General features: G+C 39.3%; 1 protein-coding gene across 1 annotated transcript in view; it reads right to left on the bottom strand.

The window, feature by feature from the left end:
• Positions 1-17,166, bottom strand: part of LOC124163861 (growth factor receptor-bound protein 14-like) — a 512,073-nt gene that overhangs the window by 426,150 nt on the left and 68,757 nt on the right. Inside the window, exon 2 of the mRNA XM_046540966.1 lies at positions 6,695-6,927. Coding sequence (XP_046396922.1) covers positions 6,695-6,905 — 211 coding nt within the window. The 5' untranslated portion in view covers positions 6,906-6,927. The remainder of the gene's footprint in view (positions 1-6,694; positions 6,928-17,166) is intronic.

The following is a 17,166-nucleotide window of genomic DNA, read 5'->3' as shown; positions in this document are numbered from 1 at the left end:
GAACTCTAACTAATAACATAGAGTAAGTATATACTTACTCCATGCTAATAACGAAAAGGTTAAAAAAATTTAATCCATGTCATCCCCAAAGTGACGTAAGTAGTTAACGAAGGATTAACAAGGACTTCGAGACTTTGAGAGGTGAGCCTGTGAACTCTATTTTATGTTGAGGATATACAGCAACTACGCTATGATAAACGTAAAAAGTAAGTTAGATTTTTTTAAAACTTTAATTGCATTTTCAATGAATAACTTAAACTTCGTTTTTCCGCAATAGTTCATTAAATCGCGACCATGGTTTAGATTGCTAACGCCATCTCCTGGTCCAGACGATGACGTATCGTTAACCGTTGAAACCATGGTAGCCATTTAATAAAAAGTTCTGAAATGGGCGTACCCAGCGAGGGGCAGGAGGGGGTAGCAGTCCCTCCCCTCCCCCCTCCCCCCAGAAGCAAAAATCGCTAAAGTCTTTAAGGAAAATCAGACTGGATTGAATCGAAAGTTTTCAACAATTTTTTTTAAATATTAGTTTAAGACATTGTAACACTTAATTTTGAGTTGTTTTGGATTGGATGTTGGCGTGACGATTGATGGGAGGAGGACAATGAAGCTGGCAATATTGAGCAGCAGAGGTGGAGTGGGGCAATTGTTGTTGACGGCGCGGCATGGAGTGTATGGGGATTGTAATAGTTGTGGCGTGCGGGTGTCTCTTTGCTCCCGAGTTTGTTTATAAAGTGTAATAAAATATTTGTGAAGTTTGAAGAGGAAATAAAAAAGTTACAACATGTAACTAAAATGTAACAAATTAAAAAGTATACAATTTTAAAAACTAATAAGCGCTGTTATAATTGTCTTAAAATGTTGGTTTCATTCACCTTTTCCATGCTAAAATGTAAAATGTTACAGCTTCAACGACCATGACTTGCCCCCCACTCCCCTAGTTTTGATCCTGAATACGCTCTTGAGTTCTGAGGAAAGACGAAGTTTTAGTTATTCTTTCAAAATGTCCCGCAAATTCCTCAACGTATTGCCCGAAACAACCAAATTTATTTATTGCATAGTAGTTTCCCGAGAAGTATATGAACTACGACGCTTCTCCAACCTTAGGGATACGCGCTTTTGAATCGGACAACAACTGGCAGCCTATTTGCTCTAGCCACGTTAATTACAAACTAAAAACATCTGGAGCACTATTCCCTTATGGTCAATCAAGAGCGACACAGGCAGGGGAGCAGAAGGCTTCGAGAAGGCCACGCCCTTAAAGCTACCTTCCGCGGCAAATACGACGCACTTCGGCTAACGCAAGAATTCCGACTTTTACCGCGATGAAATTAAAAAAAAACGACAAGTTTAATCAATTCTCTGTAATTTCTACAGCTTTAACTCAGAATTTTCGTAAAATTTCATTTTTTTTATCAAATCCGAAAGAGATATAGTACGCCATGAATGTAAGCCGGTTGGTTGTAAAAGGCCGTCAGACGTAGGTAAAAAGGTATAACCCGTATATTCCGTTAGAGATTTTTGTCCAAATTAGAGAAAATAATTTCAATTTCACTTAATTTGTATATCTCATTTTATTGTCTAATTCCAAGTAGTGTTTCTGTGTATCAGTTTGGAATTAATTGCAGTGACTGATAGGAAACATCTTTAAAAGGTCCAATCTTGTAAAATCTGAAAAGCCCAACGAATTTTCGCTCCGACGGAGAATTGAACGGATAATTATAACTTCAAGCTGGGGAACAGATTATGGATAGTGTAGTTCCCGTCTCAATTGTGTGACCCAACCTTCAAATAGTTCGAGCTGGTGAAACAAGTGAAATAAAATATGGCCTTTGTATGAAAAAATATATGGCCATTTCCGTTTCTTCCATTTTCCATCCGCCCATTTTCTTTTACAGGTAACACTGGTTAACATAGATTTTGTGCTAGATACGTTGTTGGGTAATCTTAGACGTATATTTTACGCTGATTCCGAATCTGTACTTATATTCTTTCTATCACGGCTAGTTTCTTTAGGACAGTTTAATGTATACCTTTACTTTTACGAAAGTAGTAATTTAACTCACTTATACATCGCAATAGTATGAGCAGGTAAAAATAAAACTTTCCTTTAAAGTTGTCCTACGATGTCATGCCTTCCTATCCAGTGAAAAAATTTTAAACTTGCACTATTCTATCCTTTTGTTCAAAGCAAAGCTAAATTAGCTGCCACTCCACATCAGTATGTGACCAAATTTCGGCGCTTGAAGACGTTTGTTATATCTCTGAAGATGGTTTGAGAATTTTGTGTGCTCGCAGGAAAGAACAGCTTATTTTACATTGTACTAGCTGAGAAGTGGCTTAGCTTTCATCATTCCTAAGTAGTGCGCGAATCATCCCGATGACTTTTGTTAAGTGTGAGAACTTTCTGAGAATTAGTTTTTTGACATTATAATGTCACAAAAATAATGCTCAGAAAAATCTGTCGGTCAAATTGGACTTCGGCTAGGTTGAAGTAACCGGCTCCCTTTCTACGAACTTCATGTAAATGTAAGAGGCGACAATGATAACACCCAAACCGCTCACGAAAGAAAAGGGTTACACTCTAATGAGAACAAAATAATCCCTTTAAAACACTAACAGAAGTACACAAGAACATTCTCACAACCGTGTTCACAAGTAGGGATATTATGAACTCCTCAAATATATTCAGACAACAAAACCGAAAGAATAAATTTGATGAGCGGGACAAATCATCTTTAAGTTCGCTTCGGAGGTGAATGACTGGGCGTAGCCGCTTTAAAGTATTCGCATGGAATCCTTCTTTTTTTTCACTATTTTCCCCCACCCCACCCTCGGTCGCGTCGCTCCATTCCGACGTACGAGTCCAGCTACTAGTCATCCAGCATCCATTTTTATCCCCCCCCCCTAACCCCAGCGGATCGATATCTTTCAGTAACCCCACCGATCGCGGAGAAAAAATCGTTTTTTTTTCCTCCGACGATTGTGCGGCACTCTTACGATGCGAAACACAGACGATTGGAGAAAAAAGAACGGACTCACTGAGACAACGCGAGTTCGAAGCGCGGATCCGAAGGAGATCCTTGAAATGCCAGTATAATACCTACACGAGGGAAAAATCATACGTTATTGCAATAATTAAGGAAAATAATGATTCAAATTTCTTGACGAAAATAAGCAGCCGGTAATCAGTGGGTAATTCATTGAACCATAAAAAGTCTACTATCATGAAATTCGTATATAAGTTAAGGGGAACATGAGAATATTAAGGTCACGGAACATTTTTGTATCAACGATGGAGTGAAAACGAAAACTTAACAATTCCTGTTACAATCATAAGTAAATTACAATTGCATATACGTTTAAATACTCGCTAAAACTTGGACTGATGTAAAAATTCAAAAGAGCACTAGAAAAATAGTAATGGCGTCGCTTTTCTTAGATGCTGCAGTGGAATGAATATACATCACAAGAAACTTAACACGTCTTTCAGTGAGCTGAGGCGTAAGAGAAACTTTTATGGAGCTAAAAGGATTCTAACAAGTTTTCATGCATTGAAATTAGCGGCACGATCAACACACAAAAGTATCACGTAAAGAGAAAATGGATGTAAAATTCCAGTTATTAGAAACTCATTACATCTTAATTTGAAGAAAAAAAATCCACACAAGTGTGCAACGACGAAAATGATGAGTTAATGGTGGTTGAATCAACATGAATGCATAACCAGGCGCTGTACACATAGCATACCTTTTTTAAGGTAGTGATGGACAAAGGAAATAATACTCCTACGGACGATTCAGAGACAGCATTCAAACAAACCTCCATTACAGCAAGGGAGGACCGACGAATATCCGTGAGTGCACAGAGGGTGGGAGGCGGCGAGTCGTAGCGGATCTACTGGCCGTTAAAAAATCTTCGTGGGGGCGCCAACGAATAAGGCATAAAAGAAGCGGAGGTCATTGGCTTTGGAAAGCTTTACTGTCTCGCGCCAAGTTCAATTCCACGAATGGCTACGGGAGGGGTAGATATTACGGGCCATGAGAGAACCACTGTATTGCTCCGCAAACAATGCATCGATCGAAAGACAAGATCTTTCCAAATGGGCTCACCTTGTCGTAGCAATGAACCTCACCCACTCACGCAACCTCAATGAAGGGAAGGATTTTTTATGGCGGCCAGGAACTTGGATAGTAAGTGGAAAGAGCAACCACACTACGATATTGCTAGTGAAACACTACGTCGAAAGAAACTTGTGAATGGCTAACCATATCAACCTATAATGCAGGTAGTTACGGTTAGAAACAAACTTCAATAATTAAAGCAACGCAGTATTGAAAAATTATTTCCCCAGTGTAAAAGTGTACAGAAATCAACGATAAATAAAAAACATAAATTCACATTTATTAATCGCCAAATATTTTCAATTGCCCTTTATGTTCAATGACTAATTATGACGGCCAAACATTTGGGAAAATACGATGAGATAGGAAGGAAGCTAATTAAATCAAAACAAAGACAATGGTTAAACGTTTTTGTCTCTAGGCAGTGTGGTATATTTTATGTTTCACTAATATATGATCGCACTATATTATATCACCGATGCTGGTTGATTTAAATAAAAAAAATAACACAACTGACATTTACTAATCCAACTTTATCGATATTCAATTTTTTAACCGCCTTTTTTCATTTCCGTGGGGATTGCTACTAATTAGCATAGAATATATACTCAAATCGAGCACGTAATGACCATGTGAAAAGGTTAACCTTGAATGGCGTAGGATCAATTGGTTATTGGAGGAGGCGAACGACAGCTGAGGTTAAATAAACCATGAGTAAGAGTAGGGAAGTTAGGGTGAAGAGATATTCGGCGCCGGAATCATACTCCACTTAAGTATGGGACCCAAGGGGATCACGGTTTAACGTCACATCAGACGGACGGCGTGTTGCGCTTGAATTGCCCAGCATGTAGCACTGAAGCAGGGATCGGGCAGTCTATGAAAATTTTCCACTATCGGGATTCGGGCTAGGATCCTCAGGGTGGGAAGGAATCACTCTTGCTCCCAAACCAAACCGCGCGTAATCTCGGGGGAACACCGGGAAGGTGCAAGGGGAACGTAAGAAAATGAGGGGCGCAGGACCTATCAGCTGACCGTGACTGCGGCCTGCAAGCAACCAGCTCGCCGTCAGGGTTATGACGCGCGGCTGTAAAAGTATTATATTCCTAGAAAACTGTTGAGTGGACGTAAAAATGGAGCGAAGTTTGGTTCTGAACAGGGACGCAGCTAGGAATTAAGGCATTAAGGAGGGGGGTTTAGGTGAAACTAATGCAAGGCTGTGTGGTGAGGTATGGTATACCCACCAGGATAAGAGGTAGATGCGAGATTAATAAATTGCGGAATTTTAAGATAAATGGTTGAAAATGGTGATTTTTTCGGCTTTCTGAGGGATATTTTATCAATCCTTACACTATTCTATTAGTAATATCAATACAATTAAGTAAAATGGATTAAAATGAAAAATTTCTCGGAGCTCTGGGGGGGGTTTATCCCCCAAAACCCCCCTCGCTGCACCACCGGCCCTGCAGACCTATAAAATCGAGCGTTACCCCTGAAAATGATGTTATTCCCTAAAATTGGAAAATTTGAATGTTATTGCATTTATACTCTTTGAGCGACCTCTAAATGTTAAAAAAAAATCGGGCTGAATTTTTTAGGATATCCCATCTGCACCCCACAGCATCTTTTAAGAGGTATAAATAAAAAATCCGAGAAAAAATAAAATATAAAAAACACCCTAGAACTCTCTCCATGGAGCAGCGGAAACGATGACACAGGGTGGGCTCGCGGGGACTCCTGAGGGCCGGATCTGCAAGTCCGAAACTTTTTACCCGCACACCTCGGGAGGGGAAGGACAGAGGAGAGAAAAAGGATAGGAAGCGCCTCCGCGATGAGAGCCCGACGACGCCTCCAGGGAAAAGGATAGGGATGGAAGGAGTAGGATAGGGAAATCCCAACACCGTCATTAAGGCGGCGTGGGGCACTATTAGCAAAAGCACAATCTAATGAAATAAATTGATTTCGGCGTGACTTCGTGGAAAGATGAGATATTCATGGTGAAGTAAAAAAAAACAGTATTGTTCCACAAACTTATATTTTCTGCTAACTAATTTCAACGGCTATAGCGTCATTATCAAGACAAACCTATAGCGTCCTTATCAGGACAAACAAAAGATTGTTTTTATAATGCCTGGTCTTGATAATGACGCCATAGCCGTCGAAACTAGTCGACAGCAAATAAACGTTTGTGGAACAGTACTGTGTGTTTTGTTTCACCATGAATACCATAATTTTATGTTTCTACGGTAAGGAAAAATTTTCTATGGAGATGAACCCAACAGTTTTTCGTACATCCTTGATGGAGCAGTAATAAAGAGTAAATAATCACAGACCAAACAAACAGGAGTTTGTTTTGATAATGTCTTTTTGTATTGATAATGACGCTATAGCTATCGACTAGTCGACAGCAAATAAAGGTTTTTTCAAAGCAAAAGGAACAGGACTGGATTTTTTGCTTCACCATGAATACCATAACTTAATGTTTCTACGGAAAGATTTTTCTATGGAGATGACCCCAACGATTTTTCGTAGATCCTTGATGGAGAATTAATAAAGAGGAAATAAGCACAGACCTGAGATTCTCTTGCAGAGGGATGAGAATGCTGTGTGGAAGCAGCCCTTCCACCGGCCACCTCCGCTCCCAGGAGGCCCTCCGCCTTCCTTGCCCACGGCATGTAGGTCCTCGCCGGTGGACACCGCCTCCCCCGCAGAGGAGGCCGCGCCCGCGGGCCATGGCCAGTTGAGCAGGGCCTGCCCGCCCTCTTCCCCGCTCAGGTCCAGCATGTGAATGTGGCCGGCCAAGGCCCTGCAAAGGAAAGGAAAAGACAGAAATGATTTATCTGTGCTTCGGGTTAGCAACTCAAAAGTGCAAACTGAGCAGTAAATAGGATAGTGTCCTTCATCAAAGAAAACGAAAAGCATTGATTGCAATTCATTACCCAACATTAGTGTATTCATAATATACAAATTATTTCGTTTTAGAAATCCCAGTTTAGACGAATGGCAACAGTCAATTTTAACCTAATTTGAAAAAGGCCAGATTGGCGCCCATGCGATTCCACTCCACGTGACGTCACAGGGACCTAGTTTCTATAGGAGTGGATAGGAGTTTTACATTGTCTGAGATTACTAATCCATGCATGACGCACAGAGCTCAGGGAAACATCTCTTAATAATCACACATTAAAAATACCTAAGTTCGGACATTTTCCTTCGTTTGACAGGGTAATAATAATCCTTATTTAAGCTAAGCGCTACCTGCTAGCAGAGTACTTAGCTACCTGCTAGCAGCCTGCGTCGTATCAGCGCTCAAGCCTCGCCCCAAGGTCACCTCACAAGGCGGCAGGGGGAACTAGAAATACGTCTCACGGGCGGTTTTCCCATCATTCCTACTTAGCCGTCGCGTTTTCGCGCGCTTGAAATTTTTCACTTTTCATTTAATCGCGAAAAATAGATATCGTAATTAAAAAATCTAAAAGCATGAAATACGTACTCCAGGAGTGATAATCTTTCGATTTAGGCAATAAAAAATAGTTGGAAACCACCCTATTAACATGTAGGATAATATCTCCCGCATTAGCAGTAAAATACGTTTATTTTCTGACGACGCTGTCATCTATCGCGAAATTAGTGATCACTCTGACAGTGAAATTCTATCATCGGACTTAAACAACGTTCATTTGTGGAGCCAAGAGTGGGGTCCCGAACTTAAAGCAATCGCATGACGGTACATTTCTTGCGGAATTCGTCCAATTATAACCAAACTTTTGCAGTTGATAGTATTAACATACAGACCACAGACGAAGTGAAGCCCCTGGGAGTTACGATAATCTCGAACCTCTCGTGGGGAACTCATGTACCTAAGGAATATTTGCGGCATAGCCCTGAATAAATTAGGATTCGTCAAGCGTATTGCGTGAAGATTTTCGGATGAGAAAGTAAAAGAAAGGTGCCACATCACACTCGTCCGATCGCACCTTGAATATGCAGCGAGCGTATGGGATTCGGTGCAGACAGACTTAATCCGCGAACTGAACAAAATACAAAGGAAGGCTGCGAGGTTCGTCAAAAAACGTTACGGGCGTACAGACAGCGTTACCCAGATGTTAAGCGAATTAGGCTGTGAGCCGCTGGAGACTCTGAGGCTGAGCTCTAGGCTTCGATTGCTTGAACAATTGAGAATGTATATCTTTAAGAGCGACACGGAGAACATAATACTTGAGCCCCACTACATTTCCCGGTCCGACAGAAGCGATAAATTGAGATAGATGTTTTGCTGAACGGATAGATATGAGAATTCGTTTTCCCCCCGAACCATAAATGACTTTAATAAATGCTAGTCGTAATTTCGTTAGGGCTCTTCCTTTTTATGTGGTAATTGCTGGTTTCCTAACACTTCCTGCCACACGCCTTAGGTGGCTTGCGGGGTAGTATTTAGATCTAGATAATTTACACAAGATAAATCGTAATTCTGTTCAATTTTCGAATATATACAGGAGGGGAGACCATTTTTTGGAGCTATTATAACAAGGAATAAAAACGTAATGCATTATATAAAATTACCATAAGTAAAATGACTGAAACTGCACATCATTTGTTTGTTTTAAAACCTTGACTGTTTGGAAAATTAGTGACGAAACAACCTTTAAGTGTTGATGCAAGCCTCGAAATTCTCAAAATTTTTCTTACGTCCCCGAACCCCACTACTGCTGCGAGGTTACCCCTTAGGCCTACCTAGCCTCCCTCTTCTCCCTATCATAGTACCGCCTCTGAATAGGATTCATATCAAGTTTTACAGCTTCGTTTTCCCTTATTTCCAATCCGCATTAATCAAATTATTGTGACTTTATATCAATGACAAAGCAGTTGTACGTAAGGGTTTTACGTTAAAGTGCAGCAAGGTAAATCGTGACATGAAGTCAAACAGGACCAATTTTGGCATTGAATGAATTGGTTAATGAATTTAGTCTAAGTATACGATCAGCATACTCTCCGCGTCATATCCGAAGAACATATATTATATCTCCTCAGCAGCTAACTCGACTAAAGGACGATGAACACATACGAAACAAACCGGGGTGACGACAGAGATGGTGGCGACACGTAGAGGCAGAGGTCGGAACTAACTTCAGCTTGAACCACGGAAGAGCGAGGCTTTTCAAATCACTCCACGAGGTCGACGCAGTGCTCCAAGAAAAAGATGATTTTTCCGCAATCATTCACTAATTAACTGATAAATAAAACTGGCAATGAGGAGCTTTAGATAATGTAGCAGGAAGAGGAGAGCAATCATTCATGTGCCCTACCCTTCGTCTCAGGAATTAAGAAATGAATCCCTGCTTTTCATTCCGAGATTGTATTAGGTAAACAAATAGTGCTCAAGATAATCAATATTACCTATATAAATTGTCCGAAAAATTAATTATAACTTTTATGTTCCTCTTTATTCCCTTCTCGACTTGCAGAATTTTAAATAATCGAGCGTCATAAATTTTTCTCTCGAAGAAATCATGATATTTATACGTCAAAAATCAACCAACGAAAGTATTCGAAAGGAAGTCTGAAAACTCCATAAATTTTATTTTCTTTTCGGAGGGGTTTGGGTTGAAGAAAATTATATCGGAAGATTATTACTAAGGGAAATCATCCAAAATATTTCTATTCACAATCACACAGCCTTTCATATACAACTTTTCTTTCATTTCAAAGTTATTTCTATCCTGAAAAAATTCACGTTTTACTCTTTTCACCATGGTGTTTTAAATAGATATTATAATTCTTCCACATCTTCCTCCCAACAGTGTCTTTTGCTCTCGTAACTACACCGCAATCTCTATTTATTCCATCAATTCCCTCGATTTCAATAAGTCATTTCCTCCCATGTTTTTGCTTCCCCTCTGAGCCTTATCATCAACTTATGTGCATTTTCACGCTTTTAAGTGGCTGCTAGGTGAAAACCAGCGAAATATTTTTCTATTTCAGCAATATCCATCATAAAAGTAACAGGAGAAGGCGAGATATAGAGGAATGACATCCTATTAGTATTGAAGGAACAGAGAGATGGCACTTTTCCACAGGTTTATTATTGAGAGTATGACGCTTTTCGACCGTCAAGTCATTATCAAGTACAATGAGGATTTTTGGCTCCGGAGCTATAATTACACAAAACGGATGGGTGACGGGTGTAAGGGGGAGGTCCTCCTGTCTGAGCCTATATTATTGAAGTAGTAAGTCTTAGTATTGAAGGAACAGAGAGATGGCACTTTTCCACAGGTTTATTATTGAGAGTATGACGCTTTTCGACCGTCAAGTCATTATCAAGTACAATGACGATTTTTGGCTCCGGAGCTGTAATTATACGAAACGGATGTGTACGGGAGGACCTTCCCCTTACACCCGTCACCCATCGATTTTGTATAAATACAGCTCCGGAACCAAGAATCATCATTGTGCTTGATAATGACCTGACGGTCATGACGCATCGTAAGCTTGAATCACACGATCATTTTATTCGTCATTTCCGAGTGATCACTATCGCGATCACTGGAGTGGTCACTCGCAAATGATCGTCGCCGGCAATTGTTTTTCGCGATCGCGATGAGGATTCCTATCACTTTTTTCATCACTCGTTCGGTCGCTTTTTTCGTCGCTAAAACCGTCACTAAGACCCCATATCAGCCAATCAGGACACATTCCCGTATGGAGCGATTGCAGTGCAACATTTCACTATCATGAGAACGACAAAGATGAACAAACACGCTATACATTTTCGTTATGCGGGTCCTAGGCAACGAGCTGTGATATCGAAAGTGATGCGAAAGGCGACGGCGGGAGTGACCGTGTGATTCAGAAAAATGATCACTTTTCGCGACGAAAGAAAATCATCGTGTGATTCAGGCTGTACTTTCAATAATAAACCTGTGGAAAAGTGCCCTCTCTCCGCTCCTTCAGTACTAATCATCCATCATATCTACGCATCCATCACGAAAACACTCTATACGCGAGGAATTGCCATTTTAATGAACGTTCTGCCCGCAAGATGGTGAATTTACAGGAAAAAAAAATGTAAAATCATGAGTAGGCCACAGCACGACAGACTCTGTTCTAATTTATTTTTTCATTCCCCCTCGACTCGCCGAAGGACACCGATTCAATAGAGGGTACTTTAATATGTCTCGCGGACACAGTATTTAAAAAGACTTGCAGTGTGTCCTAATGATTTAAATTGCTGTGCATTCATCACAGCCTCACGTCAGCTAATAACTGAATGCAGTAAAGTCAGTCTGAACGTCAGACTCTGACTTTGCAACACCTCTTCATACCAGAAATTAAATCAAGCCATGGACGTATTCTCTTCGGTTTTTTCCGTGTTGATCGATTAAAAAATATACGTACTATAAAATGGTCCTCTCTATTGAGCAATAAATTGCTTAGAATTGCCACTGGCGCTCAAAGCGTACTTTTGCGGTTTTACCACGCGCAGAATTATCGCTAGTAAAGGGCGTTCACACTCAACAAGTTCAAAGTCAAAAATAATCACGAATCGTTTTCCATACTTGTCGTATCCAAAGGACATGAAGATAATTTATATACATAACCAGAATCCCCTTGATGGCCATTAGTAGTTACTACAAGGCAATCTAGAGGACTCTGAATATAATCATCAAGCAAGGCCAACAAAATCAGTTTTCAATTGTTGTTTTCATAAATAAACTAGCTGACCCGGCGAACTTCGTACCGCCTAACAATCAATGAACTTACAGTTTAGTTACATCATTTATAAATCAAGAGCGGCTATATCGTTTTTAATAATGTTTAATTTGTTATAATAAAATAAGGATACAAATTCAATAAAACTACGTAATTGAGTATCAAAATTGCTTGTCAGAAAGAAATTATCTTTATTAAATCTACATAGGGTGGCTCGGAGCACGTTTACGCGGATTTTTTTCAATGAATTTTCTTACGTTTTAGCTTTAGAAATTTTGGGCATTGTTTTTTTTAATAAAGAAGTTAATGAAATAAAAATTATATGGATTCAGTCGTTGGCTATTAGTGTTATTAACCGTAAAAAAATGTTTTTAGGTCCAAGTCTGTTACGTAAACTTGGCCCGTTCACGGGGCAGGTTAACACAACGCCAGACCGACGCTTGACTGATGCTCAAACTCGTGTAATAAAAGCCCCTATGAAGCAGCATTCGTATCAAATGACTTAAGGCGCGCCAGTTATAATATCTCTGTTTGGAAAAAATGCACTGCGTAAACGTGCTGCATGTGTAAACGCACCACGGTGTGCCCTACACATTCGGGTTTAATGTCTTGCGCCAAGCACCTTCTGATAAACAACAGTTTTTGCTTTGTTATCAGGCGCAAGATAAATCGTATGAAGCTAAATAAATATAGCGAAGCGAAGCAGTGACGCAGCGAGGGGGTTTTTGGGGGTTAAAACACCCACAAGAGGTCAAAGAACTTTTTTATAAAAACTTTTGTAACTAATATTAGGGGGACGGATGAGTAACAAACAAAACATATTTAACTATTCACACAGCCGCAAAACCCAATATTTTGAACCATTTATCTTAAAAATATCTGGGGGAGGGCCCCCACACCTCTCGCTTACCTTAGCGAGTTTTCTATACCCTACAGACCCGTAGTATTAGCTGCGCCTAAGACCCCCCTATCCTTAATTCCTAGCTGCGCTCTTGAAGCGAAAGAAGATATACAGCGGATGGTTTACTGACTCGTTAACATACCACGTTTAATTGACCATGAGAAAATTATGGGTTTTCATTAGCACATGAGCACAAACATCACAAAAACTGAAAGACCCCCCAAGCGATTTGTTAATCGTTATCACGAATGCAACACGAATTGGAAATTGAACACGCTTAAGCTCAAAAGGGCGTATAAGTTGGGATCATGGAATCTTCGGAATGAGAACTTGCTCATCTTTGAATTTTCCTTTGAGTAAAGTCGCGTGAATCACATTTTTTTAATCACCAAATGCGTTCCGTTGGATAGTTATCGTTGGTTTAGGTTTCGAAAGATCATGAACACAGAGCCTAAATTTCACTGTAAATTGTGCCTTGGCAAGCCAGGTACGTCCAAGGACTTAAAATATTCAAATAGATAGTTGGTGATTTCGTCTTCGTTTTTTACACAGTTAAAAGATTTGAATTAATGCAGAGTACCAAGTATTTGATCCTGATATACCTAGTTTGAGTAATCCATATCTTCGTTCTGGGCCGTCAAAATTGTTCGCTCAATCAACCATTTCTGATTTTTGTGGTGATCAATCATATTCTGAAACACTATGTTGATGAGCTCACCTTCCGATGAAACTAATTTGCAAACATTCCGAGGAAGTGTTCTTTTTTCTCGATTCCTCGACAGGAACACGGACATTTGCCAACAATTGCTTGGAGATTTGTTTACAAACACGGTAGTGAAGAGTCAACTCGAGCTGGGCTTTCAATTAGCTCGAATTAAATATTTTAATACAATTTCAATATTTTGAATATATTTAGTAATAACAAAATTATTTTGTGACGAAGTTCAGTTATTATATAGGTAAAAACAAAACAAATAATTTAATTTGTAGTTTTGACCGACTTATCAATTGTTGTTGCGTTACTAACTCCTAAAAACATATCACTAAGGAAGAGATGAATTTTTTGTGTGAAATTATCCTTTTTTTAATGTCCTATATGTTATCCGGGGCTGAGACAAATCCAAAGAAACTAATATCATTAAAATCGGTGCAGCCGTTCTCGAGTTATAGGTGTTCTAACTAACACGATTTTCGACTTTCTTATATATATAGATTAATGAATTATGTAGAAATACAAAAAATAAATATCAAAGTATCAGTAGTTCATTCTTTTTGAGGAAAATAAAATACGATAGGGTTGAGAATCCTCGTATATCCCGAATGGCCGCCACCAACTGCTAGTGAGAGCATTGTGCGCATGCGCGTCTACTTGTAGCTAAATAGCTACTAAACTTTATTTAGCACTAGTGCTAAATAAAGGTTTTCTAATCCTAAACACCGCCACTCACTAGTACCTTTCGGGCTCTTTTCGCACTAACTAGTCAATTAGAATTTCCGTTCATACGACGACAATAGACTTGTGATCGATTGAGTAACATTTTGATTACTCAATATGTGTTCATATGAAGACACCAAGAATGTGTAATTCACTATTAACGGACTTACACTTCCCTGACCATTTCGATTCCTGGCGTATCATATTGCGTACGGGTCACGAATTTACTCGTGTTTCATACGCAGAGATGCGTGAAAATCGCAAATGCGATAAATGCGATATAGATGCGATGTGCGCAAATAAATGCGACATAGATGCGATGACTGGACTTTTATGATATTTAAACCGCAAATTTGCCTTTTCGTAGACAAAATTCGTACATTTAAATGCTTCGTTTAAATGCTCAGCCGACACTCACCGCTTAAAGCATGTGAGCAACTGGCCAGCTGATAGTTGGCTGGGACTCTACGTGGCCGCCAACTACATGTGGGCGCGGGCAAGCTACATCTCCGCCACTATATGTCTTATTCCTAAATTTATCATTGTTATACAACGTAATTGTTTAAAATATTATGTATTTTGTCATATAAATATGTTGCACTACATTTTATCGTCATCTACCTCATTATGAAAATAAAAAAATAGACGCTACAAAATGCGATAAACTGTTATTGAAAGTGCGATGAAAGAAAAATGAAAGTGCGATTTTCACGTATCTCTATTCATACGCCATCTGTTACGGACGGGTCACGAGTTAACTCGTGTTTTCTACAGTCTGCCCTAATATGTCACGCAAAATGATACATCGTAACTACTTTGTCTAAACAATGACTGCATCAGTAGACAATTTATAAAACTCGATTGCCTATGTGTTTTCGTTAGTTTTAGAGTAAAATAATTATACTAGACTGCAAAATTCCAAGCTTGTTGGGAAGTACACGCGGCCCCAAGGGTAAGTTCGAAAAAAAACATCCGGTATTAAATGTGGTAATAGGAACTCAATGGTGGCCCAAAACATAGAAATGTTTCATTCCCGCTAATATTTAGTTTAATGGCGTAGCCAAGGAGCATGAAGAAGTTGATATATATAAACAGAGTCCTATGGATGGCCATTCTCAGCACTGCTACCTCATTAGTTTGGCAATCTAGTGGTCTCTGAACTCGGGCACTTTTCCTGGTAACTTGACAATTAGAAAGGCCGTTTTAATAACAACAATGAATATTTTTGGTATTATCCCAATCTAAAATAAAATATACATTTGTAAAATACTTCTGAAGTAGCTCTGATAACACTTCTGTAACATCATGCAACAGAGATTACTTCGCTTTCGTTAGAATCGTTTTCTTCATGTTTGCAACTATCCAAAACGTGACAATGCAGGTTATATTTTTTAAGATTTCTTAGTTTCCATACAAATATATTTTGTACTTTATAAGGTATTTAAAATACTAGTTTGCAGTTTGTTTTTCAAATACCCAAGTTAAAATTGATCGACTGAGTAATATTTTCATTACTCTAAAAGTGCTCGCGTGAAGACACCAAAGTACAGTTAATTCACTAATGCTCGGATTTACACCTCCCTTCCCACATATATTCCTAGCGTATCACATTGCGGACTGTTCTATCTAAAACTGCATCTGTTTAGCAGTAACAGTAATACACTGCTAGAGATTAGCGATTACACTTCTTAATCACTAATCGAGGGCCCATGACTAGATGTTTTCTTCCTTTACGATGGGTTTACACACCTCGGAAATATACGTCGTAATCAAGCGAACTGCCGAAGCGAAAATGAGCGCATTGCTCAAACATAAAATGAGCAGCCTTATTCCATCTTCATCTCCTTCCTGGTTATGGCAAAGCAAATATACTCAGCGAGGCTATTCACATTTCCGACGAAACTGTTTGCTCACGCGTCCTCGGCAATTAAACACGGGAGATACGACCGGTTGGCGATGCTCATCTCATCAGAACACCGCATCCGAGAAAGAGAGAGACCGTTTTGACGCCCCAAAAACAAAACAAACTCGTTTACTTTCCGACTACAACTTATTAAACCCATTACCGCCCACCGTAGTCATATGGCTACATCAGGACTGGGCAGTTTTTCAAATAAATGTATTTTTTAAATACGTATTTGAAATACATTTGTAATTTGTGCTTGGTATTTCAAATACATACATACCAAAAATATGCATTTTAAAAATCTAGAATCGTTTTCTTCATGTTTGCAACTATCCGTAACGTGCCAATGCAGGTTATATTTTTTTAAGATCTCTAAGTTTCCATACAAATATATTTTGACTTTATAAGATACTTAAAACACTAGTTTGTAGTATGTTTTTCAAATACCCAAGCTAAAATTATTTCGTATTTTGATTTTCAAATACATTTGGAGCAGTGTTTTATATTTTGTATTTCAAATACTCCTCGGTCAGTATTTTTCCCAGCCCTGGACTACAACCTATCATTCTGAGCATATGACCCTATTTAAGAAAACCTGCACTCCTTTTTGCTGCCAAGCTGTCGCAGATATGCTGCCCAAGCTTGCACAAACTTTATCCACTTAATAGTTTATTTTTGAAGATGGTCGAAATGAGCTCAGTGACGGAAATGGAAGGGTGCGAAATAGAAATTCGATATGGAGAACACGAATGCTACAAAAGAGGATCCATAAGTCGGTCTCGTAATGTGTTGTCACCCATCGCGCATTTAAATGGGTTTACGAAAGCCGCCAATCGTGTCGCTGACGGACAAATTGATCCGACTTTCAAAGGGAAATTAGGTATAATTAGGGGTATTAACCGTAATTCATATACATGACGTTGTGATTTATCAAGCTCATTACTTCCCAATTCTATTCCTTGCAATGACGAAAATTACACTGCCAAAAATTGGAGAAAAGTGGATCGCATTGCACTCATCACCGCGCTGCGGACATTTTTGAAAACCGATAAAAATGCGACCGAAGAGGCAACACAAATCAGCCTTCTATGCG

Source organism: Ischnura elegans, chromosome 8 (assembly GCF_921293095.1).
Source record: "Ischnura elegans chromosome 8, ioIscEleg1.1, whole genome shotgun sequence".
Lineage (NCBI taxonomy): Eukaryota > Metazoa > Arthropoda > Insecta > Odonata > Coenagrionidae > Ischnura > Ischnura elegans.
The sequence above is the reverse complement of the archived record's forward strand: the minus strand, read 5'-3'. Positions and strand labels throughout refer to the sequence as shown.